The sequence below is a fragment of the Salvelinus namaycush genome, chromosome 12, assembly GCF_016432855.1.
Source record: "Salvelinus namaycush isolate Seneca chromosome 12, SaNama_1.0, whole genome shotgun sequence".
NCBI classification, from domain to species: Eukaryota; Metazoa; Chordata; class Actinopteri; order Salmoniformes; family Salmonidae; genus Salvelinus; species Salvelinus namaycush.
The window spans coordinates 2,085,874-2,111,910 of NC_052318.1; the positions used below are offsets into that span (position 1 = coordinate 2,085,874).

At 44.2% G+C, this 26,037-nt stretch overlaps 1 protein-coding gene across 11 annotated transcripts in view; it reads right to left on the bottom strand.

Annotated features, from left to right (window-relative positions):
- LOC120056809 (core histone macro-H2A.1) overlaps positions 1–23,644 on the bottom strand; it is a 31,778-nt gene extending 8,134 nt beyond the window's left edge. Inside the window, exons 1-8 of one of the 11 annotated variants that reach the window (XM_039005015.1) lie at positions 23,473–23,630; positions 21,518–21,712; positions 20,130–20,236; positions 19,664–19,858; positions 17,529–17,639; positions 6,023–6,109; positions 5,794–5,884; positions 4,256–4,345 (exon numbers count right to left, since the gene is read on the bottom strand). In XM_039005015.1, the coding sequence (XP_038860943.1) occupies positions 4,256–4,345; positions 5,794–5,884; positions 6,023–6,109; positions 17,529–17,639; positions 19,664–19,858; positions 20,130–20,236; positions 21,518–21,689 (853 nt within the window). In that variant the 5' untranslated portion in view covers positions 21,690–21,712; positions 23,473–23,630. Of the gene's footprint in view, positions 1–4,255; positions 4,346–5,793; positions 5,885–6,018; positions 6,110–6,528; positions 6,629–17,528; positions 17,640–19,663; positions 19,859–20,129; positions 20,237–21,517; positions 21,716–22,995; positions 23,430–23,472 lie in introns of those variants that run through there. The other 10 variants (XM_039005014.1, XM_039005011.1, XM_039005012.1 and 7 more) reach the window with 10 other exon arrangements.
- Between the last annotated feature and the right edge of the window lie 2,393 nt (positions 23,645–26,037).

Sequence of the window (26,037 nt, forward strand, 5' to 3'; positions counted from 1 at the left end):
GAGTGACTTACTGACAGAGACTGTATAGAGGGGGAGTGACTTAGTGACAGACTGTATAGACGGGGGAGTGAATTACTGACAGAGACTGTATAGAGGGGGAGTGAATTACTGACAGAGACTGTATAGACGGGGGAGTGAATTACTGACAGAGACTGTATAGACGGGGGAGTGAGAATTACTGACAGAGACTGTATAGAGGGGGAGTGAATTACTGACAGAGACTGTATAGAGGGGGAGTGAATTACTGACAGAGACTGTGTAGAGGGGGAGTGAATTACTGACCGACTGTATAGAAGGGGAGTTAATGATGACAGAGACTGTATAGAGGGGGAGTTAATGATGACAGAGACTGTATAGAGGGGAGTTAATGATGACAGAGACTGTATAGAGGGGCGTTAATGATGACAGAGACTGTATAGAGGGGGAGTTAATGATGACAGAGACTGTATAGACGGGGGAGTGAGAATTACTGACAGAGACTGTATAGAGGGGGAGTGAATTACTGACAGAGACTGTATAGAGGGGGAGTGAATTACTGACAGAGACTGTGTAGAGGGGGAGTGAATTACTGACCGACTGTATAGAAGGGGAGTTAATGATGACAGAGACTGTATAGAGGGGGAGTTAATGATGACAGAGACTGTATAGAGGGGAGTTAATGATGACAGAGACTGTATAGAGGGGAGTTAATGATGACAGAGACTGTATAAAGGGGGAGTTAATGATGACAGAGACTGTATAGAGGGGGAGTTAATGATGACAGAGACTGTATAGAGGGGGCGTTAATGATGACAGAGACTGTATAGAGGGGGAGTTAATGATGACAGAGACTGTATAGACGGGGGAGTGAGAATTACTGACAGAGACTGTATAGAGGGGGAGTGAATTACTGACAGAGACTGTGTAGAGGGGGAGTGAATTACTGACCGACTGTATAGAAGGGGAGTTAATGATGACAGAGACTGTATAGAGGGGGAGTTAATGATGACAGAGACTGTATAGAGGGGAGTTAATGATGACAGAGGCTGTATAGAGGGGAGTTAATGATGACAGAGACTGTATAAAGGGGGAGTTAATGATGACAGAGACTGTATAGAGGGGGAGTTAATGATGACAGAGACTGTATAGAGGGGGCGTTAATGATGACAGAGACTGTATAAAGGGGGAGTTAATGATGACAGAGACTGTATAGAGGGGAGTTAATGATGACAGAGACTGTATAGAGGGGGCGTTAATGATGACAGAGACTGTATAGAGGGGGAGTTAATGATGACAGAGACTGTATAGACGGGGGAGTGAGAATTACTGACAGAGACTGTATAGAGGGGGAGTGAATTACTGACAGAGACTGTGTAGAGGGGGAGTGAATTACTGACCGACTGTATAGAAGGGGAGTTAATGATGACAGAGACTGTATAGAGGGGGAGTTAATGATGACAGAGACTGTATAGAGGGGAGTTAATGATGACAGAGACTGTATAGAGGGGAGTTAATGATGACAGAGACTGTATAAAGGGGGAGTTAATGATGACAGAGACTGTATAGAGGGGGAGTTAATGATGACAGAGACTGTATAGAGGGGAGTTAATGATGACTGACAGACTGCGCCGGGGATTAAAAGGATAATTCCCCCAATTCCCAAAATGCCATTGGTTTCCTTACCCTGTAAGCAGTCTATGGACAACAAAGAAAACTGAGGTTTTGAATTCATTACAGGAATGACATGATCACAAAGCCAGATCTTACCTAAACCACAGCCTATTGGGTCAAATGTCTCGACGAATAAGATGCTCCTCAGCTTGGTGCAACGTTGATTACAAAATCAGACCATAAGATGTTCATGTAATTAGGTTGTGATGTAGTAACCTAACAGGAGTCTTTCAGAACATCCCATGCCGTGCAGGTCCAGCCTCGCCTGTTAGCCACAACATGTTCATGGTTTGAGTTGAAACTTCTACCTGTGCCAATCCCATCACTGGACAGTGGACACATGCATATCCCCTCCCCCCCTCTACTGGACACATCACAGGTCAACATCATGGGGATCCTGAAAGCTATTTTTGGACAATCATTTCTGAAAGTGTTTGTTGATTAATCCTGGTAAAGGTAAATAGTTACAATAATGAACGTCAGCCACGCATTAGATCAACTGCTGGGTGTCCACGAACGGTTGTGATTCAACATGTTTAATTGTTGGGAAATTAAAAGAAAATGAGGGTTGATGTCAGAGGAGATCAAAGCAGAGGGTAGCCATCCTAACTGTTGGTCTTGCTTTCTCCCTACCTCCAGCCACCTCCAGGGGACTGGTCTTGCTTTCTCCCTACCTCCAGGGGACTGGTCTTGCTTTCTCCCTACCTCCAGCCACCTCCGGGGGACTGGTCTTGTTTCTCCCTACCTCCAGCCACCTCCAGGGGACTGGTCTTGCTTTCTCCCTACCTCCAGCCACCTCCAGGGGACTGGTCTTGCTTTCTCCCTACCTCCAGCCACCTCCGGGGGACTGGTCTTGCTTTCTCCCTACCTCCAGGGGACTGGTCTTGCTTTCTCCCTACCTCCAGCCACCTCCAGGGGACTGGTCTTGCTTTCTCCCTACCTCCAGCCACCTCCAGGGGACTGGTTTTGCTTTCTCCCTACCTCCAGCCACCTCCAGGGGACTGGTATTGCTTTCTCCCTACCTCCAGCCACCTTCAGGGGACTGGTCTTGCTTTCTCCCTATTTCCAGCCACCTCCAGGGGACTGGTCTTGCTTTCTCCCTACCTCCAGCCACCTCCAGGGGACTGGTTTTGCTTTCTCCCTACCTCCAGCCACCTCCAGGGGACTGGTATTGCTTTCTCCCTACCTCCAGCCACCTTCAGGGGACTGGTCTTGCTTTCTCCCTACCTCCAGCCACCTTCAGGGGACTGGTCTTGCTTTCTCCCTATTTCCAGCCACCTCCGGGGGACTGGTATTGCTTTCTCCCTACCTCCAGCCACCTTCAGGGGACTGGTCTTGCTTTCTCCCTACTTCCAGCCACCTCCAGGGGACTGGTTTTGCTTTCTCCCTACTTCCAGCCACCTCCGGGGGACTGGTCTTGTTTCTCCTTACCTCCAGCCACCTCCGGGGGACTGGTATTGCTTTCTCCCTACCTCCAGCCACCTCCAGGGGACTGGTTTTGCTTTCTCCCTACCTCCAGCCACCTCCAGGGGACTGGTATTGCTTTCTCCCTACCTCCAGCCACCTTCAGGGGACTGGTCTTGCTTTCTCCCTATTTCCAGCCACCTCCGGGGGACTGGTCTTGATTTCTCCCTACCTCCAGCCACCTCCAGGGGACTGGTATTGATTTCTCCCTACCTCCGGGGGACTGGTATTGATTTCTCCCTACCTCCAGCCACCTCCGGGGGACTGGTCTTGTTTCTCCCTACCTCCAGCCACCTCCAGGGGACTGGTCTTGATTTCTCCCTACCTCCAGCCACCTCCGGGGGACTGGTCTTGTTTCTCCCTACCTCCAGCCACCTCCGGGGGACTGGTCTTGTTTCTCCCTACCTCCAGCCACCTCCGGGGGACTGGTATTGATTTCTCCCTACTTCCAGCCACCTCCGGGGGACTGGTCTTGTTTCTCCCTACCTCCAGCCACCTCCGGGGGACTGGTATTGATTTCTCCCTACCTCCAGCCACCTCCAGGGGACTGGTATTGATTTCTCCCTACCTCCAGCCACCTCCGGGGGACTGGTCTTGTTTCTCCCTACCTCCAGCCACCTCCGGGGGACTGGTATTGCTTTCTCCCTACCTCCAGCCACCTCCAGGGGACTGGTCTTGTTTCTCCCTACCTCCGGGGGACTGATCTTGCTTTCTCCCTACCTCCAGGGGACTGGTATTGATTTCTCCCTACCTCCAGGGGACTGGTCTTGATTTCTCCCTACCTCCAGCCACCTCCAGGGGACTGGTATTGCTTTCTCCCTACCTCCAGCCACCTCCGGGGGACTGGTATTGATTTCTCCCTACCTCCAGCCACCTCCGGGGGACTGGTATTGATTTCTCCCTACCTCCAGCCACCTCCGGGGGACTGGTATTGATTTCTCCCTACCTCCAGCCACCTCCGGGGGACTGGTATTGATTTCTCCCTACCTCCAGGGGACTGGTCTTGATTTCTCCCTACCTCCAGCCACCTCCAGGGGACTGGTATTGCTTTCTCCCTACCTCCAGCCACCTCCGGGGGACTGGTATTGATTTCTCCCTACCTCCAGCCACCTCCGGGGGACTGGTATTGATTTCTCCCTACCTCCAGCCACCTCCAGGGGACCGTTCTTCTTCCGTAACTCCAACATGGCATCCACAAACTCCTCCCCTCCCTTCTTCTCCAGAGCACCACCTGTAGGGGAAACAGTCTGGGGTCTTTAGTGTCCTCCTGTTGTTGTTGTTGCTGTTATGTTGAGTGCAGACAGACAGACAGACATACTGAGGGAAAGGGACGGACAAGCGGACAGACAGCAGACATGCATCATGGGTCTGAGCTGAGTGAGAGCGAGAGAGGCAAGACTGTTCTTTCATTTGACCCTCTCTGAATCTCTTTGCCCACTGTACACCACAGTTCCCATGTACACCGAGTGGACAAAACATTAAGAACAGCTGTTCTTTCCATGACAGACTGACCAAGTGAAGCCAGGTGGAAGCCATGGTCCTTTATTGATGTCCCTTGTTAAATCGAATTAAAAAAAAATCAGTGTAGATGAAGTGGAAGAGACAGGGTTAAAATAATCATCTTTAAGCCTCGAGGCAATTGATTCATGGATTGTGTATGTGTGCCATTCAGAGAGTTAAATGGGGCAAGACAAAATATTGGAAGTGCCTTTGAACAGGGGTATGGTAGTGAGTTCCAGACACACCTATATGTGTCAAGAACTGCAATGCTGTTGGGTATCAAGAATGGTCCACCACCTTGACACAAGTGTGGGAAGCATTGGAGTCAACATGGGCCTAGCATCCCTGTGGAATGCTTTCGACACCTTGTAGTCCATTCCCTGACGAATTGAGGATGTAATGAGGGCAAAAGGGGGGGGGGGTCAACTCACTATTAGGAAGATGTTCTTAATGGTTTTATACTCTGTGTATAAAGTAACTAAATAGTACTACTAGTTATTAAAACAGTCCTTATCTAGCTACTACTGTAGTAGGCTTTTCCTTTCCACTTAATCAGATGGTGACATTTTTAAGACACTTCCTAGGTGTTAAATTTCAGATTTAGCATTGATTCCCTTCTGGTCGGTCCTTAGAGTGGGAAGCGATGCAGGCAGATAAATCAGAGAGAGGAAGTATAATGTAAGAGTGTTCACACATAAAAAACATCCACATAAAACAAATACAGGGAAATACAGGCAGATGTAAGAAAATCTATTTTTTTTTTAAGAAAAAGAGAGAATTGAGGCCTTTTAGAGGTTATCAAAACACAAAGCATTGGTGCATGTTCTTCCAACTCCTCATACAATAGCTGACAACATGAAGTATGCTCTTTTTAAAAGTTATTAGTTACACAGTAATTGGTGGTTGAAAAAAAGTTCTACTTTCATACACGTAGTATGGCTAGGCAACCAAACTTCAGATCCAAAAACAGACAATCTCTCATGCGTTGACGTCAATCTCTTATGGATCAATGCACACGATTAACACAGAAAAAGTCTGAATTACATCTAAAATGTTAGAATTCCACCCTGAGAACAAATTTGTCTAAGAGGAGGAAGAAGATGCATTATGGGATGCTTTGCTACAGGTGTCGGCATGGTAACACGTTGTACCCATGGTGATGAGGGAGGGTTCTATTACCTACTTCACCACCAGTGTAGAGGGTGGAATTGGTCGGGTGAACAACAGCCTCGCTGTCAATGGTGGAAATGTCGGCTTGCACAACTTGCAACTACAAACAATGACAACAGGCAATCAACATGGGAGGTAAAACACAGTGAGTGGGGAAGGGGGAAGAGGATGGGGGGAAAAAATGAGGAACGTAAAACACGTTGTACCCATGGTGATGAGGGAGGGTTCTATTACCTACTTCACCACCAGTGTAGAGGGTGGAATTGGTCGGGTGAACAACAGCCTCGCTGTCAATGGTGGAAATGTCGGCTTGCACAACTTGCAACTACAAACAATGACAACAGGCAATCAACATGGGAGGTAAAACACAGTGAGTGGTGAAGGGGGAAGAGGATGGGGGGAAAAAATGAGGAACGTAAAAACATAAAGGGATCGGGGAGAAAGAACGAGAGGTGAGAGTGCTGTGCTCCTTATTTACTTATTTCAGAAACACAGGAGACTGACTGACCAATCCAGAGAGACAGACCCAACAATAACATCCATGACAGGCAGGGGGGGGGGTGACAACTGCTCTGCAGAGATTTGACAAAATCCTAGAATTTCATCTGAGGGATAAGCCTGAGATCCAATGTATGTATTCATTTTTCACATTTGTTTCTAATAAACTAGTCGATTTGGGGACTGTGTCCCATTTAAGTTCAGCATTCAAGGATCTTTCAAACCGCAGAGTGAAAGGGAGCTCACCTAGATCATCTTTAAGGTCAATGTCTGCATTGGTGGGGTTGATGACCCCCTCCACGTCAAAGCCAGCCAAGTTACTGACCTCACTGTGAACCAGGTTTAGCTGGGGGGGGGGGGGGGGGGGGAAGAGAGCATGCCGCCAGCAAGCAGGGAGGGGGGTGGGGGGGAAGCAAAGCCGTTAGATCGATCAAACCACACCTTAGTGCAGGACTGATTTGGTACAAGTAGAATTTAGAAGAGTGCAGGAATCAGAAAGCAAGCGTCGCAGAAAAGGAACATGAAATAGTTATCCTATTAGCCTGTTAGTTTGAGACACTGCACTGAGAAAAACAAAAAAAAGAGATGAACTTCTAGAAAAACATTCCCGATTACATAGTTACTGAGTATTGAGCCAGGTGTTTCAGATTTTAGGCAACTGGCAGTGAGGTACATAAAATTGCCCATAGAATTTAGAAGCAGAGAAGGATAGAACAATCTGTTTCAGTCAAAAAACAATCCCAAACTAGAATGACACCATCACAGAGTAGATATCAAACTAATTCAAAATGTTTACAATAGCCCAGAAAATGACTTGATATGCATGAATGAAGACATGCCGATTCATTTCTACTGTGACATCTCCAAAAAGACAAAACTATTTTTTTTTTTTTTAAAGAAGGAAGACGCAACGAATACAGTACATAAACAAAAAGATTTGGCCTACATCCCAAATGGCACCCTGTACCCCCAAAGCACACTTTTTTAAATTTCACCTTCATTTAACCAGCTAGGCCATTTGAGAACAAGTTCTCATTTACAACTGCGACCTCTGCCAAGATAAAGCAAAGCAGTGCGACAAAAACTAACAGAGTTACACGTGGAATAAACAAGCGTACAGTCAATAACACAATAGAAAAATCTGTATACAGTGTGTGCAAATGAAGTAAGGAGGTAAGGCAATAAATAGGCCAATAGTATGTAGGGATGCAGACTTATAGTCAAGTCTCCTCCCACAACCATTGTGTCTGAAAACACAGAGCCAGGAAACGATCAAAGTGAGATGACTTGTACATACAGTTGAAGTCGGAAGTTTACATACACCTTAGCCAAATACATTTAAACTCAGTTTTTCACAATTCCTGACATTTAATCCTAGTAAAAAAATCCCCTGTCTTAGGTCAGTTAGGATCACCATTTTATTTTAAGAATGTGAAATGTCAGAATAATAGTAGAGAGAATGATTTATTTCAGCTTTAATTTCTTTCATCACATTCCCAGTGGGTCAGAAGTTTACATACACTCAATTAGTATTTGGTAGCATTGCCTTTAAATTGTTTAACTTGGGTCAAACGTTTTGGGTAGCCTTCCACAAGCTTCCCACAATAAGTTGGGTGAATTTTGGCCCATTCCTCCTGACAGAGCTGGTGTAACTGAGTCAGGTTTGTAGGCCTCCTTGCTAGCATACGCTTTTTCAGTTCTGCCAACTAATTTACTATAGGATTGAGGTCAGGGCTTTGTGATGGCCACTCCAATACCTTGACTTTGTTGTCCTTAAGCCATTTTGCCACAACTTTGGAAGTATGCTTGGAGTCATTGTCCATTTGGAAGACCCATTTGCAACCAAGCTTTAACTTCCTGTCTGATGTCTTGAGATGTTTCTTCAATATATCCACATAATTTGACTTCCTCATGATGCCATCTATTTTGTGAAGTGCACCAGTCCCTCCTGCAGCAAAGCACCCCCCCCCCTCCTGCAGCAAAGCACCCCCCAAACATGATGCTGCCACCCCCGCGCTTCACGGTTGAGATGGTGTTCTTTGGCTTGCAAGCCTCCCCCTTTTTCCTCTAAACATAATGATGGTCATTATGGCCAAACAGTCTATTTTTGTTTCATCAGACCAGAGGACATTTCTCCAAAAAGTACTATATACAGTGGGGCAAAAAAGTATTTAGTCAGCCACCAATTGTGCAAGTTCTCCCACTTAAAAAGATTAGAGAAGCCTGTAATTGTCATCATAGGTACACTTCAACTATGACAGACAAAATTAGATTTTTTTTTCTCCAGAAAATCACATTGTAGGATTTTTTATGAATTTATTTGCAAATTATGATGGAAAATAAGTATTTGGTCACCTACAAACAAGCAAGATTTCTGGCTCTCACAGACCTGTAACTTCTTTTTTAAGAGGCTCCTCTGTCCTCCACTCGTTACCTGTATTAATGGCACCTGTTTGAACTTGTTATCAGTATAAAAGACACCTGTCCACAACCTCAAACAGTCACACTCCAAACTCCACTATGGCCAAGACCAAAGAGCTGTCAAAGGACACCAGAAACAAAATTGTAGACCTGCACCAGGCTGGGAAGACTGAATCTGCAATAGGTAAGCAGCTTGGTTTGAAGAAATCAAATGTGGGAGCAATTATTAGGAAATGGAAGACATACAAGACCACTGATAATCTCCCTCGATCTGGGGCTCCACGCAAGATCTCACCCCGTGGGGTCAAAATGATCACAAGAACGGTGAGCAAAAATCCCAGAACCACACGGGGGGACCTAGTGAATGACCTGCAGAGAGCTGGGACCAAAGTAACAAAGCCTACCATCAGTAACACACTACGCCGCCAGGGACTCAAATCCTGCAGTGCCAGACGTGTCCCCCTGCTTAAGCCAGTACATGTCCAGGCCCGTCTGAAATTTGCTAGAGAGCATTTGGATGATCCAGAAGAAGATTGGGAGAATGTCATATGGTCAGATGAAACCAAAATATAACTTTTTGGAAAAACTCAACTCGTCGTGTTTGGAGGACAAAGAATGCTGAGTTGCATCCAAAGAACACCATACCTACTGTGAAGCATGGGGGTGGAAACATCATGCTTTGGGGCTGTTTTTCTGCAAAGGGACCAGGACGACTGATCCGTGTAAAGGAAAGAATGAATGGGGCCATGTATCGTGAGATTTTGAGTGAAAACCTCCTTCCATCAGCAAGGGCATTGAAGATGAAACGTGGCTGGGTCTTTCAGCATGACAATGATCCCAAACACACTGCCCAGGCAACGAAGGAGTGGCTTCGTAAGAAGCATTTCAAGGTCCTGGAGTGGCCTAGCCAGTCTCCAGATCTCAACCCCATAGAAAATCTTTGGAGAGAGTTGAAAGTCCGTGTTGCCCAGCAACAGCCCCAAAACATTACTGCTCTAGAGGAGATCTGCATGGAGGAATGGGCCAAAATACCAGCAACAGTGTGTGAAAACCTTGTGAAGACTTACAGAAAACGTTTGACCTCTTGTCATTGCCAACAAAGAGTATATAACAAAGTATTGAGAAACTTTTGTTATTGACCAAATACTTATTTTCCACCATAATTTGCAAATAAATTCATTAAAAATCCTACAATGTGATTTTCTGGATTTTTTTTTCTCATTTTGTCTGTCATAGTTGAAGTGTACCTATGATGAAAATTACAGGCCTCTCTCATCTTTTTAAGTGGGAGAACTTGCACAATTGGTGGCTGACTAAATACTTTTTTGCCCCACTGTGTGTCCCCATGTACACTTGCAAACCGTAGTCTGTCTTTTTTATGGCGGTTTTGGAGCAGTGGCTTCTTCCTTGCTGAGTGGCCATTCAGGTTACATCGATATAGGACTCATTTTACTGTGGATATAGATACTTTTGTACCTGTTTCCTCCAGCATCTTCACGAGGTCCTTTGCTGTTGTTCTGGGATTGATTTGAACTTTTCACACCAAAGTACGTTCATCTCTAGGAGACAGAACGCGTCTCCTTCCTGAGCGGTATGACGGCTGTGTGGTCCCATGGTGTTTATACTTGAATACTATTGTTTGTACAGATGAACGTGGTACCTTCAGGCATTTGGAAAAATTGCTCCCAAGGATGAACCAGACTTGTGGAGGTCTACAATTTTTTTTCTGAGGTCTTGGCTGATTTCTTTAGATTTTCCCATGATGTCAAGGAAAGAGGCACTGAGTTTGAAGGTAAGCCTTGAAATACATCCACAGGTACACCTCCAATTGACTCAAATGATATCAATTAGCCTATCAGAAGCTTCTAAAGCCATGACATCATTTTCTAGAATTTTCCAAGCTGTTTAAAGGCACAGTCAACTTAGTGTATGTAAACTTCTGATCCACTGGAATTGTGATACAGTGAAATAATCTGTCTGTAAACAATTGTTGGAAAAATTACTTGTGTCATGCACAAAGTAGATGTCCTAACCGACTTGCCAAAACTAGTTTGTTAACAAGAAATGTGTGGAGTGGTTGAAAAACGAGTTTTAATGACTCCAACCTAAGTGTATGTAAACTTCTGACTTCAACTGTATGTCTGAATAGATAAAGTCTGCTTTCAGTCAGAAGAACCCACCACCAGTGAATGGTAAATTAGGTTAATGACATTCATTATTACATTTTCCATCGATTTCAACGAAATGCAGCAATCTGTGATTAGCTCCTTCATCAACTGCTCTACCCCTAACAGTAGAACATCTAACTGCCAACCACATACTCAAGCTAAATTACTTGAATTCCATTGATTTAATGTAGCTTTCTTTCCATAAAATCTAACAAACACATTTTTTAAAAAAGGTCATAAATGTTTTATAGAATTGGGCATAAAAATCATTGGACAGATATGAAAAGAAAAAAAAACAGACATCGACTAATGATGTTTCCCAAACTTTCGTTCAACAAGGGGCACTTCACTGCAAAAATAGTCTCAACGAGCAAATAGACGTTGAGCCGGATGAACTACAAACCACAAACACCTTCTCACTCACACCATCCTAGCTGCCAGCTATGGCGGCACCCACTCTACAGTAGATAAACTGGTTAGTTTAGTGCGGCAGCCTGGTTTGTTAGCGTATGTTTGCGAGGCCAAAGTACGAGGTGACATCAGCAAGTGAACAAAGAAAATAAAGCACTCGATTGTCTTCATTGCAGGGGAGCAGCAGCGAGGAGGGAGGGGAACTCTTTTCACAGATACACAGTAACCAATCATGTAGCAGTAACCAATCATGTGTCTGAAATGGCACCCTAGTCCCTATATAGTGCACTACATTTGACCACAAATCTATGTGCCCTGGTCAAAAGTAATGCACTGTAGAGGCAATAGGGTGCCCTCTTTGGGCAATAGGGCGCCCTCTTTGGGCAATAGGGCGCCCTCTTTGGGCAATAGGGCGCCCTCTTTGGGCAATAGGGCGCCCTCTTTGGGCAATAGGGCGCCCTCTTTGGGCAATAGGGCGCCCTCTTTGGGCAATAGGGCGCCCTCTTTGGGCAATAGGGTGCCCTCTTTGGGCAATAGGGTGCCCTCTTTGGGCAATAGGGTGCCCTCTTTGGGCAATAGCTCTTTGGGCAATAGGGTGCCCTCTTTGGGCAATAGCTCTTTGGGCAATAGGGTGCCATAAGTTGCCATTTGGAGCTCATGGGATTCACGGGGTGTTACTGGTCTAACAGTCGACACTGGAAGGATATCCTTTTACAAATGCCTTGAGAAAGTGTCACTTCTTCCACATATTGTTGTGTTACAGCCTGAATTTAAAATGAATTACATTGATATTTCGCATCACTGGCCTACACAAAATACCACATAATATCAAAGTGGATTAATGTTTTTAGAAATGTTTACAATGTATTTTTTTAATTGAAAGATGAAATGTCTCGAGTCAATAAGCAAAGAAGGTCACCTTTTGGTAGATGGATAAACATTTATTTTTTTAAAGCAGACATTGAATATCCCTTTGAGCATGGTGAGGTTACTAAATACACTTTGGATGGTGCATCAATATACTCAGTCACTACAAAGATACAGGCGTTCTTCCTAACTCAGTTGCCGGAAAGGAAGGAAATCGCTCAGGGATTTCACCATGAGGCCAATGGTGACTTAAAAACAGTTAAGAGTTTAATGGCTGTGATAGGAGAAAACTGAGGATGGCTCAACCCCTTTGTAGTTACTCCACAATACTAACCTAAATGACAGAGGGAAAAGGAAGCCTGTACAGAATTAAAAAATATTCCAAAATGTGCATCCTGTTGGCAATAAGGCACTAAATAAAACTGCAAAGAATGTGGCAACGGAATTAACTTTGCTATGGTTTTGCTATGTGTTATGTTTGGGGAAAATCCAACCAGCACATCACTCTTCATATTTTTAAGCATGGTGGTGGCTGCATCATGTTATGGGTATGCTTGTCATCGGCAAGTAAAAGGGAGTTTTTTAGGATAAAAAGAAACAGAAGAGCTACGTAAGCACAGGCAAAATCCTAGAGGAAATCCTGGTTCAGTCTGCTTTCCAACAGACACATTCACCTTTCAGCAGGACAATAACCTAAAATGCAAGACCAAATATACACTGGAGTTGATTATCAAGACAACATTGAATGTTCCTGAGTGGCCTAGTTACAGTTTTGACTTAAATCAGCTTGAAAATCTATGGCAAGACTTGAAAATGGCTGACTAGCAATGATCAACATCCAACTTGTATTTATTTACCTTGACAGAGCTTGCAGAATTTTAAAATGTGCAAATATTGTACAATCCAGGTGTGCAAAGCTCTTAGAGACTTATCCAGAAAGATTCACAGCTGTAATCACCGCCAAAGGTGATTCCAACATGTCGCTCATTCAGCCGACAGAAACTTTCAACCGGTTCTCCCCATTAAGCAGCGAGTCGGAGTCAGAGGCCGAGCCTTCTCTGGTCTCTACTCCTCCCGTTACGGGATCTGAGACGCCGAAGGCTCCCACCATTAGCTCTGACAAATTGAAAACCCTAATCATTGGCGACTCCATTACCCATAGTATTAGACTTAAAAATAATCATCCAGCGATCATACACTGTTTACCAGGGGGCAGGGCTACCGACGTTAAGGCTAATCTGAAGATGGTGCTGGCTAAAGCTAAAACTGGCGAGTGTAGAGAGTATAGTGATATTGTTATCCACGTCGCCACCAACGATGTTAGGATGAAACAGTCAGGAGGTCACCAAGCGCAACATAGCTTCAGCATGTAAATCAGCTAGAAAGATGTGTCGGCATCTAGTAATTGTCTCTGGCCCCTCCCAGTTAGGGGGAGTGACGAGCTCTACAGCAGAGTCTCACAACTCAATCGCTGGTTGAAAACTGTTTTCTGCCCCTCCCAAAAGATAGAATTTGTAGATAATTGGCCCTCTTTCTGGGACTCACCCACAAACAGGACCAAGCCTGGCTTGTTGAGGAGTGCCGGACTCCATCCTAGCTGGAGGGGTGCTCTCATCTTATCTACGAACATAGACAGGGCTCTAACTCCCTTAGCTCCACAATGAAATAGGGTGCAGGCCAGGCAGCAGGCTGTTAGCCAGCCTGCCAGCTTAGTGGAGTCTGCCACTAGCACAGTCAGTGTAGTCATCTCAGCTATCCCCATTGAGACCGTGTCTGTGCCTCGACCTAGGTTGGGCAAAACTAAACATGGCGGTGTTCGCCTTAGCAATCTCACTAGAATAAAGACCTCCTCCATTCCTGCCATTATTGAAAGAGATCGTGATACCTCACATCTCAAAATAGGGCTACTTATTGTTAGATCTTCAAAGGCAGTTATAGTCAATGAACTAATCACTGATCATAAACTTGATGTGTTTGGCCTAATTGAAACATGGCTTAAGCCTGATGAATTTACTGTGTTAAATGAGGCCTCACCTCCTGGTTACCCTAGTGACCACATCCCCCGCACATCCCGCAAAGGCGGAGGTGTTGCTAACATTTACGAAAGCAAATTTCAATTAATGAAAAAAAAATATATGTTTTCGTCTTTTGAGCTTCTAGTCATGCTACAGTTTACAGGCCTCCTGGGCCGTATACAGCGTTCCTCACTGAGTTCCCTGAAATCCTAATCAGACCTTGTAGTCATAGCAGATAATATTAACATTTTTGGTGACTTCAATATTCACATAGAAAAGTCCACAGACCCACTCCAAAAGGCTTTCGGAGCCATCATCGACTCAGTGGGTTTTGTCCAACATGTCTCCAGACCTACTCACTGCCACAGTCATACTCTGGACCTAGTTTTGTCCCGTGGAATAAATGTTGTGGATCTTAATATTTTTCCTCATAATCCTGGACTATCGGACCACCATTTTATTACGTTTGCAATCGCAACAAATAATCTGCTCAGACCCCAACCAAGGAGCAACAAAAGTCGTGCTATAAATTCTCAGACGACACAAAGATTCCTTGATGCCCTTCCAGACTCCCTCTGCCTACCCAAGGACGTCAGAGGACAAAAATCAGTTAACCACCTAACTGAGGAACTCAATTTAACCTTGCGCAATACCCTAGATGCAGTTGCATCGGAAAGATATCAGTTTGTCTCTGTGAATGGTTGGTCCTCTGACAAATCAACTGTAAATGTATGTGTTCCTCTAGGTTCCGTTTTAGGACCACTATTGTTTTCACTATATATTTTACCTCTTGGGGATGTCATTCGAAAACATAATGTTAACTTTCACTGCTATGCAGATGACACACAGCTGTACATTTCAATGAAACATGGTGAAGCCCCAAAATTTCCCTCGCTGGAAGCCTGTGTTTCAGACATAAGGAAGTGGATGGCTGCAAACTTTCTACTTTTAAACTCGGACAAAACAGAGATGCTTGTTCTAGGTCCCAAGAAACAAAGAGATCTTCTGCTGAATCTGACAATTAATCTTGATGGTTGTACAGTCGTCTGAAATAAAACTGTGAAGGACCTCGGCGATAAAACTGTGAAGGACCTCGGCGTTACTCTGGACCCTGATCTCTTTTTTGACGAACATAAAGATTTTTCCATCTAGGTAACATTGCAAATATCAGAAATGTTCTGTCCAAAATTGATGCAGAAAAATTAATCCATGCTTTTGTTACTTCTAGGTTAGACTACTGCAATGCTCTACTTTCCGGCTACCCGGATAAAGCACTAAATAAACTTCAGTTAGTGCTAAATACGGCTGCTAGAATCCTGACTAGAACCAAAAAATGTGATAATTTTACTCCAGTGCTAGCCTCCCTACACTGGCTTCCTGTTAAGGCAAGGGCTGATTTCAAGGTTTTACTGATAACCTACAAAGCATTACATGGGCTTGCTCCTACCCATCTTTCCGATTTGGTCCTGCCGTACATACCTACACGTACGCTACGGTCACAAGACGCAGGCCTCCTAATTGTCCCTAGAATTTCTAGGCAAACAGCTGAAGGCAGGGCTTTCTCCTATAGAGCTCCATTTTTATGGAATGGTCTGCCTACCCATGTGAGAGACGCAGACTCGGTCTCAACCTTTAAGTCTTTATTGAAGACTCATCTCTTCAGTAGGGCCTATAATTGAGTGTAGTCTGGCCCAGGAGTGTGAAGGTGAACGGAAAGGCACTGGAGCAACGAACCGCCCTTGCTGTCTCTGCCTAGACGGTTCCCCTCTCTCCACTGGGATTCTCTGCCTCTAACCCTATTACAGGGGCCGAGTCACTGGCTTACTGGTGCTCTTCCATGCCGTCCTTAGGAGGGGTGCGTCACTTAAATGGGTTGAGTCACTGACGTGGTCTTCCTGTCTGGGTTGGCGGCCCCCCTTGGGTTGTGCCGTGGCGGAGATCTTAGTGGGCTATACTCGGCCTTGTCTCAGGATGGTAAGTTGGTGGTTGAAGATATCCCTCTAGGGGTGTGGGGGCTGTGCTTCAGCAAAGTGGCTGGGGTTATATCCTGCCTGTTTGGCCCTGTCCGGGGGTATCATCGGATGGGACCACAGTGTCTCCTGCCCCCTCCTGTCTCAGCCTCCAGTATATCTGGAGTATTTCTCCAGTGTCCTGTGTGAATTTAAGTATGCTCTCTCTAATTCTCGCTCTCAGGGGACCTGAGCCCTAGGACCATGCCTCAGGACTACCTGGCATGATGACGCCTTGCTGTTCCCAGTCCACCTGGCCGTGCTGCTGCTCCAGTTTCAACTGTTCTGCTTGCGGCTATGGAACCCTGACCTGTTCACCGGACGTGCTACCTGTCCCAGACCTGCTGTTTTCAACTCTCTAGAGACAGCAGGAGCGGTAGAGATACTCTCAATGAGGCTATGAAAAGCCAACTGACATTTACTCCTGAGGTGCTGACCTGTTGCACCCTCGACAGCTACTGTGATTATTATTATTTGACCATGCTGGTCATTTATGAACATCTTGGCCATGTTCTGTTATAATCTCCACCCGGCACAGCCAGAAGAGGACTGGCCACCCCTCATAGCCTGGTTCCTCTCTAGGTTTCTTCCTAGGTTTTGGCCTTTCTAGGGAGTTTTTCCTAGCCACCGTGCTTCTACACCTGCATTTCTTGCTCTTTGGGGTTTTAGGCTGGGTTTCTATACAGCACTTTGAGATATCAGCTGATGTAAGAAGGGCTATATAAATAAATTTGATTTGATTGACTCAGAAGTGTGAATATATTTCTGTATTTAATTTTCAATACATTTGCAAAAATGTCTAAAAACATGTCTTCACTTTGTCATTATGGGGTATTGTGTGTCGATGGGTGAAAAAAATAAACATTTAATACCTTTTTGATTTCAGGCTCTAACACAACAAAATATGGAATAAGTCAAGAGGTATGAACACTTTATGAAGGTTTCCCTACAGGAAACTCATGCTGATTGACCATGGAGAAACATACATTTATGTGAAAGGTTGATCCATAAAAAAAACTGTTATACATTTTGCTGCCATAGTTAAAGTTTCAGAACAATTCATCTATATACAAAACAAATAATGGTATATATATAAAAAAAGCAATTTTTAGGAAATGAAAAACAACGTTAAGTAAAGCAGTACATAAGATGATGTCATCCCCTCTATATTCTCCACTATAATGTCTTGGTTCCTGTGAGTGCGCATATGAATATCCCGTCATATTTCCCCTCAATACACCATCTACTATCAGCAACGTCACCCTGAATGCATGGAACCCTTTGTTCGTCTCAATGAGGAGAAGCTGCGAGGCCTCTATGAAAAGTGACGTGGTAGTAGTGACCGACGAACCTACCTTCTGACCCAGGAAAAGACTCTTGGTGGAGAGGACAGTGAATCCGTCCGTAGGCGTTCCTTCTGTGGTGCTGTCCGCCGAGGCAGCTTTGCTCACCTCTCCCTGTTTCTGCTGGGCCAGAGAGACATATGAGAAACATCAGGTGATATTACGTAGGCCTAGACAACACAGTCCAAAACATTCAGTGACATTAGGACATTTGCGTAAGGGAGTTTAACATAATAAAGTTGAGGTGCGCTAAACCTAAATTGTTTTATCGTGTTGATATTTATGGGGTCTACATTCAAAGTCTCCACCTGAACCAACTTGCCTGTATAACATATTGTATACCTTAGCCTTAAGTTATATTATAAACCGGGTGGTTCAAGGCCAGAATGCAGATTGTCTGAAAGCCGTGGTATATCAGACCGTATACCACAGGTATGGCATTTTTTATTAACCTGTTTATAATAGCAATAAGGCACCTTAGCCACGCTAAATGGCTACGGGCTGTATCCAGCCATTTAGCGTGGCTACGGGCTGTATCCAGCCATTTAGCGTGGCTACGGGCTGTATCCAGCCATTTAGCGTGGCTGAGGGCTGTATCCAGCCATTTAGCGTGGCTACGGGCTGTATCCAGCCATTTAGCGTGGCTACGGGCTGTATCCAGCCATTTAGCGTGGCTACGGGCTGTATCCAGCCATTTAGCGTGGCTACGGGCTGTATCCAGCCATTTAGCGTGGCTACGGGCTGTATCCAGCCATTTAGCGTGGCTGAGGGCTGTATCCAGCCATTTAGCGTGGTTGAGGGCTGTATCCAGCCATTAGTTTGGTAATAACAGTAGGGTAAATACACATGTAGGTAGAGTCCATTCTAATTTTTTCTCCTTTTCTTTTAAGAGCTTTGTCACAACGGACCAGTCAGTCAATGAAATGATTTCCCTCCCCAAGCTGTTTACAGGCATTTAACACCATTCTGCATTTTTGTCATCTATTTTCCCAACTTCAAATCATTTAAATCACTTTTTTTGTTTTCATTCAGTTACAAAATTAATAGTCCTGGCTGAGCCCCATATGCGAGCGCCATGGCCGCGTCGGCGGTTACAACGTAGCCTAGCTGGGACTGTATGCGCCAAACGAAAAAGCACAGGATATTTATGATAAAACAGCTCTGTTCCACGAGGGGCCAAAAGGGGGCTTAGCCCCTCAGTTGAAACTTGTGCCGCCTCAGTTTTAGTTTAATGTCCCTATATAAAAATGGCTAAAAAGTTAGAATGATTGAGTGACAGGTTGGAGCGAAATCTGTACTGTATCGTAGCGCGTTGCGGAGTGTTTGTGTGTAGGGGGGCTATGTGAAGCCACGGGCGGTTAGGTAGGACTCCTCTGGGTTTCCATAACAAGTGGTAGACTACGTGAATAACGTGAGACGCCTGATTTATATGGACGGGGTTAAGTTCCCAGTTAAAGCTGCTTCACGCAACTCTGGCCTCACACCCCACCACTAGAGTTAAGTTAGCTTCTTAGCTTCAATAGGGCTCTAGTAATACTAGTGCCGTCCAATAGGGCTCTAGTAATACTAGTGCCGTCCAATAGGGCTCTAGTAATACTAGTGCCGTCCAATAGGGCTCTAGTAATACTAGTCCCGTCCAATAGGGCTCTAGTAATACTAGTCCCGTCCAATAGGGCTCTAGTAATACTAGTCCCGTCCAATAGGGCTCTAGTAATACTAGTCCCGTCCAATAGGACTCTAGTAATACTAGTCCCGTCCAATAGGACTATAACACGGCAAAGAATAGTGCGCTGCATCATCCCACGGGATCGGTCAAGGCGGTGCACAGCGGAAATATCACTGAAATATTCTAGTCCCTACACATCACCTTCTACACTCAAACAACATAGGCTTTTTATAGGCTAAATTGATGAGCAAATGCAAAGCTTCATGCTCGTCCTTTCTGGTACGCAATAGTAGTCTCCCTAGTAGGATTCTGCCATAATGAGGTGGTGTGTACGTAGCCGCTTCAGCGTGTTTTGGGAGTCGAGCAAGAGTCCACTCCAACTACAAAAACATGATTATTCTTTTTTTTTTTAAATCACAGGATCCTGGAGTCGTTCACCCCTACACAGAATGTTTGCGTTTATCCCTCACATATTGTATACCTTAGCTTTGGCCCTTTTCCCTGCAGCTGCCTTTTTGGCCGATTTCTTAGTGGCGGACATCTTGGATTTCTTGATGGCGGGAGGAGGCGTGATGACAGCCTCCAGCTTGCCCTTTGACCCCCTCTTCTTAGCTAGCAGCTCAGGGTGGATGTTAGGTAAGACTCCGCCGGCTGCGATGGTCACACCTTTCAGCAGCTGCAGAGAGACAGTGGGTGAAATCATGTGGTCTGCATTGGATTGCACCCTTCTCTAACCAGCGGATGACCTCACAAAGATGGGGCATGTATTTAAACTAAGGTTGCAAAAAGCTGGTAACTTTCCCAAACTCCCAAGGTTTTTCCAGATATCCCAGTCGGAGGATTCCCAGATTTCCTGTTTATTCCCCTCCGGATTCCAGGAACCTTCCAAGCAGTATTTCTGGAAAACCCGGGAATTTTTTGGGAAAGTTACCAGAATAACAGCTGACCTGGTTGAGCTCCTCGTCGTTGGCGATGGCTAGAAGGATGTGTCGTGGTGTGACACGTCCTTTCTTATTGTCCCTGGCTGCATTGCCCGCCAGCTCCAGGATTTCAGCTGGAACACAAGAATAGATAGTTAATTTTGTTAACACAGCTTGACCTGGTGCAGAGGTCTGACAATGTAACTCAAAAGCATCCACTGGCCAGCAGCCAAATAAGCCCAAGACCAGCAGCATTGAAGATAAGTCAGAATTAAGCTGCTTTCAGAAGTGGAAGAACAGTGTAGAGTAGTGAGGGCACTGGGAATGCAGGTCCACAGGAGGGATTAAGAATATATCGATATCTTTAAGGTGCAGTGCAGTTAATAACAGGATTGTCCTGTTTTTTTTTAATGGCATTTCCACACTATGAGGTCAAAATAACAATGAATGTGAAAATTATAATGCCCTTTTTGTGTAAGAGCTGTTTGAAAAAAAATGCATGGAATTTCCAAGTCTGGCTCCAGCAGATACCTTCTCACGCAACAGACGCTGTGAGACACAAAATGAGACAGGATGTCGAATGGTGCCAGAGGATGGCGCGTTACTGCCACCAACAGCACGGGTGGTGAAATTACATTTAGAATTATAAAACTAGGTACTAGCTAGTGTACTAGATAGCCAGCTAGTGTGTACTAGCCAGCTAGCGTGTACTAGCCAGCTAGCGTGTACTAGCCAGCTAGCGTGTATTAGCCAGCTAGCGTGTATTAGCCAGCTAGCGTGTATTAGCGAGCTGCACAAGCATCAGTGGTTAACAGAACACCCTGGACAAGAGCTAGTGCACCGACTGGTATGTGCGTAGCACACTGGCGCCCTGGACCAGAGCTACTGACTGACACCAAACTGACTGGAGACCAACAAATGTCACCAGGTTGTGCGCCTACATACCGTTTGAGATGCAAAAATACCATCTGAGATGCAAGTGCATACGCTTTGCAGACCACACAGCGTCATTAAATAAACAGTGATGTTTAAAAATATATATATTATTACAAAAACTGAAATGGGGCTTTAACATCTCCTCTCACTGATCAGTTAATCTCCCAACACGGTAGGGTTGAGCAGCCAACTTTATTTAGCTAAATAACTCATCACCAACATGAACATTTTGACTCATTTAAAAGTTAACTACTGTACAACATTGCACCGTTGCGCTCTCACCAGTGAGATAATTGTTCTGGAGTATCTCACAACATGGCATCACCAAAAAAACATTCAAAAGCATTGAAATGCATTGGATGTATCCCAAATTACACCTTCCCCCCCCCTATACAGTATACTACTTCTGACCAGGGCCCAAAAGGGGAGTAATTTGGGATACATCCGGTGTCTTCATATGATTTGTTTTGCTTCCTCACCAGTGAGGTACTCCAGAACAGCGGCCATGTAGACTGGGGCACCCACACCGACCCTGTACTTGGGCAGACCCTTCTTGATGTAGCGCAGCATTCGCCCCACAGGGAAGATGACTCCGGCCTTTGTCGACCTGGACATCTTGGTCATCTTCTTTTTTCCTCCTCGGCTGGACATGGTGTCGCTACCAGTGTGATGTTCTGCTTTTACAGGACAGATTCATATCGGTTTGGTCACAATCGAGTTGTTGTGAGTAGTATACTAATCAAACAAAGGCCTATAAAATACTGTGTTAGAATAATACCCACTTTTCTATAATGTATAATACATCAAGTCACACTACCAGAATATAAATATGATTTTCTTTTATTAGGTCATTATTTGCAGTGGAAATGCCTAAATTAACATATTTTCTCAATACACTCAAAATCTTGAGACAATATGTTTCTCTTTTTGTGAACGATACATTTATATACTGTAATATAAATTATATTATTTTAAAAGAATGATGTGAGAGTTGTAAGTGTATTACAACTACCTAGGGAATGCCAAGTTGGCAATTCATCAGCACTAGGCTATTATTTATGAAAACATATCCTTTCCCGTCACAGGCCTAGTACAGTCTAGCTACAGATGGTTACACACCAGATAATGGGATTTAAACAAAGATTGTAGGTTCAATCCCATTACTGGGAGTAACAAGTTTGTCTATAGAAAACGTTGCCAGAGATTTTTCAACTAACCTGGTATTGGCGATGTTATTGTCTTCTCGATTTGGCCAAACATGTATCTTCTAGAATGTTTGTGTCCAGTTGCAGGTGGTGCGTTAGAAGTAAAAAAATTCTCCGTTACTAAAATAAATACAAACGTGTAAGCCGACATCTTATATATTTCAAATCTTCTCTCATTGGTTGAACAGGTGGGTCCACCACAATGTGCCGCATGTCATGATGACACTCACCTGTCTTGATCAATGAGAGAAGATTTGAAATATACAAGATGGCGGCATACACATCGTTGGATTACTTCATGGAGGAAAATGTTTTGTTATTTAAATAATGGATAATTTTCTAACTTCAAAACACACCACCTGTAACTGGACAAAAAAAACATTTTAGAAGATACATGTTTGGCTGAATCGAGAACGAAGATCGTATCGCCAATACCAGGTTCAATTCTCTGGCGACGTTTTGTATAGGCAAACCTGTAACTCCCAGTACTATAATAGATACCAAAAATCTTTGTTTAAATAACATTATCTGATGTAACAAATCTTTGGTTAAATCACATTCTGGTGTAACAATCTGTAGCTAAGAACAGGCCTACTTTCTATAAAGTAGCCTACCTCAAGCTCACTTACACGCAATAAAGGATCAATTGATACGTTATAATACAATGGGCCTAAAACAAATGCATATCATGCTGCTACAAAGGGGTAAAGACATTTCTTTCTGAAGAATAAAATATACAAATTTGCAATGACCAGATTGAGACGTAAATGCACTCCAATTGACTGACAAATGAACAGAGCAACATCTGTCAGAAAGTCAGAGCCATCCAGGTGCACAAGACCGCGATTTAAGAGTTATTTTTGTTGTTGTTGCGGGGTCTGTCAAGAGAACGATTTCCTGGTGTAAACGGTCCATTTGATCTCGTCCACATGTAGGCCTGTAGAATGTTTACAAAATGGAATTGAATTAAATGGCGCTTAAGGGAGAATGGCACACACGCGAACCCAAGGACATTCGCTTGCTCACGACGCGCGTTTGAGTTGCAAATCCTAACGTCATATTTCCAGTTAGCCCTCATAGCCATAAATAGCCTACAATTTTGCCGTACTTGCAAGATAAAGACAAAATAGCAACGTGAGCGTTCGAGGGAAGGATAACTGTGACATATCGGAAGCATCTGGCTCAACGATGTAAATGTTATTGTTAACCAAAAGAGGTTCATTACTTACAGAAAAGGGGAACAGCAACGTGTCTTCTGTCAACACCCGGTAGGCTACAACAAGCTTGGACAGTGTCCTCAACTCCCAGAATCCACAGCGAAAGAATATATTGAACTGGGCCAGCGCTGTATCCTGTTCTGGAATGAATAGATTTTAGACTGCAAGAAACTCAACTCTCCGTATGCGCGCTGTGAACTTTAACCTACCCTGTGCGCTAAGCCCACTATTGACAACCCCTATTCATAAGCACATGATTGGTAATACATATATAAATATCCCTAAACACAGTGACGTTTCTAGCTTGTATGGCTCCCTGGGCGAACCCCCCCCAAATTCCTACTTTTTTATTCAGACATTTGGAACAACACAAATAAATAATGTACATTTAAAACTATAAAAAATATATACAAATATTAGACTCATAAATGTCAAAAAGAAGTAACAAAGACAAATGTTGATTTGGCACTCGAGCATTAATACATTACCCATGCCCCAACACTGTCAACCAAGAGTCTAAGACTAAACCAATTCACCTTGGTGGTGTGCAGACTGGTTTTAAATTATTCTTAACGATTTCGCACAAACTGGAAGAAAATGCAACAATATGTCTGTGAAACTATATATTCACAGTATTATGAATGAATTGTGATTTATTTGGTAGCGTTTCATAGTGTGACTGATTTTACTAATTGCATTAGTACTGTACAAAGTTAGAGGTGCGCTATTTGATAGATTCCACCGCTCCCCCTACCTCGGGCTTCCAGTGGGGAGACCTGAGGTCAACCTACCCCCGCCCCCCTCCCCATCTCATACTTCTGAGTGGGAGACCTTCCCAGGCAGTAGCCTGACTAGCTAACAAACTAGAATCAGGGTGCCCACTCCGACAAGGTTAATTGATCCACAGTCCCACACGGTGACATGATATCATTGATGTGACGTTCAAATGAGCGATAGAAAACCAATTGCGCAAATGTCACCATTCCAAAAAAAAAAAAAAAAAAAAAATGCGGGCGCCCCGTGCCGCCCCCTGGCAAGATGCCGCCCCGGGCAGCTGTCCATGTCGCTTATACCTAAATCCACCACTGTCTAAACATCACACTAAAAGTTAAACATTTCACATCACACCTGTCAAACAGACGTGTGCTGAATTCCACACCGGCTTATTAACATTTTTTTTTTTAAATAATGGAATGCGAGAACATTTTGTTTCAGGAGTGAATAAATGATGTCAATCATATGGATATCAGTGACTGGGTTAGTGCTTTTTAAAACACCACACAGATCATGTCGCTGTCTTAGATCAGTACTCATGAAACCCATCTCCAATGGGGATATGATATTGTCATTCATAAAATCATGTTATTCACTGGATTCGCTCTCGATTCATGCATGTCTGAGTATATGGAACTCAGTAACTCATATGGAAGCTGACTGTGCTAATTATGTTTTTTTTTCTGCAGCATTCAATAGTATCCTATCAAGCACTTTTTAATATCAAAGATCTCTGCAAGAGGTTGAATGTTATGTCTATGTGTAAAGCAGTGGAGGCTGCTGAGGGGAGGACGGCTCCTAATAATAGCTGGAATGGAGTCAATGGAATGGTATCAACCACATGGAAACCAGGTATTTGGTGTGTTTTATACCATTCCATTAACTCCATTCCAGACATTATTATGAGACGTCCGTCCTTCAGCAGCTTCCACTGGTATAAAGAACTTCAGGCTGGCTGCCTAGCGAGTACCGCGGTCTCCTGATTCAGCTCATACCTCGAACCCAGGACCTATGCCTCGCAAACACACGTGGCGGCCTTCCTGAAGAGTCTTACCCATTTGCGCCATAGATATTTGCCAGTGGAAGTGGAGACACTTTGGACTGAATGAGTTTCACAGATACCCATCTGCTACATACGAACATGTGTAGTGAGGCTGTTACCACACTAGAGGTCATGAGAGAGTAGGAGAGAGAGAGAGAGAGAGACTACCAGAACCCACTGGATTATCCAGTTGCCTTGAATGAACTACAGGACAAAATAAAAACCCTCCAACCCAAAAAGGCCTGTGGTGTTGATGGTATCCTCAATGAAATTATAAAATATACAGACAACAAATTCCAATTGGCTATACATAAACTCTTTAACATCATCCTTAGCTCTGGCATCTTCCCCAATATTTGGAACCAAGGACTGATCACCCCAATCCACAAAAGTGGAGACAAATTTGACCTCAATAACTACCGTGGGATATGCGTCAACAGCAACCTTGGGAAAATCCTCTGCATTTTCATTAACAGCAGACTCATACATTTTCTCAGTGAAAACAATGTACTGAGCAAATGTCAAATTGTCTCTTTACCAAATTATCGTACGACAGACCACGTATTCACCCTGCACACCCTAATTGACAAACAAACAAACAAACCAAAACAAAGGCAAAGTCTTCTCATGCTTTGCTGATTTCAAAAAATCCTTTGACTCAATTTCAAATGAGGGTCTGCTTTACAAATTGATGGAAAGTGGTGTTAGGGGGAAAACATACGACATTATAAAATCCATGTACACAAACAACAAGTGTGAGG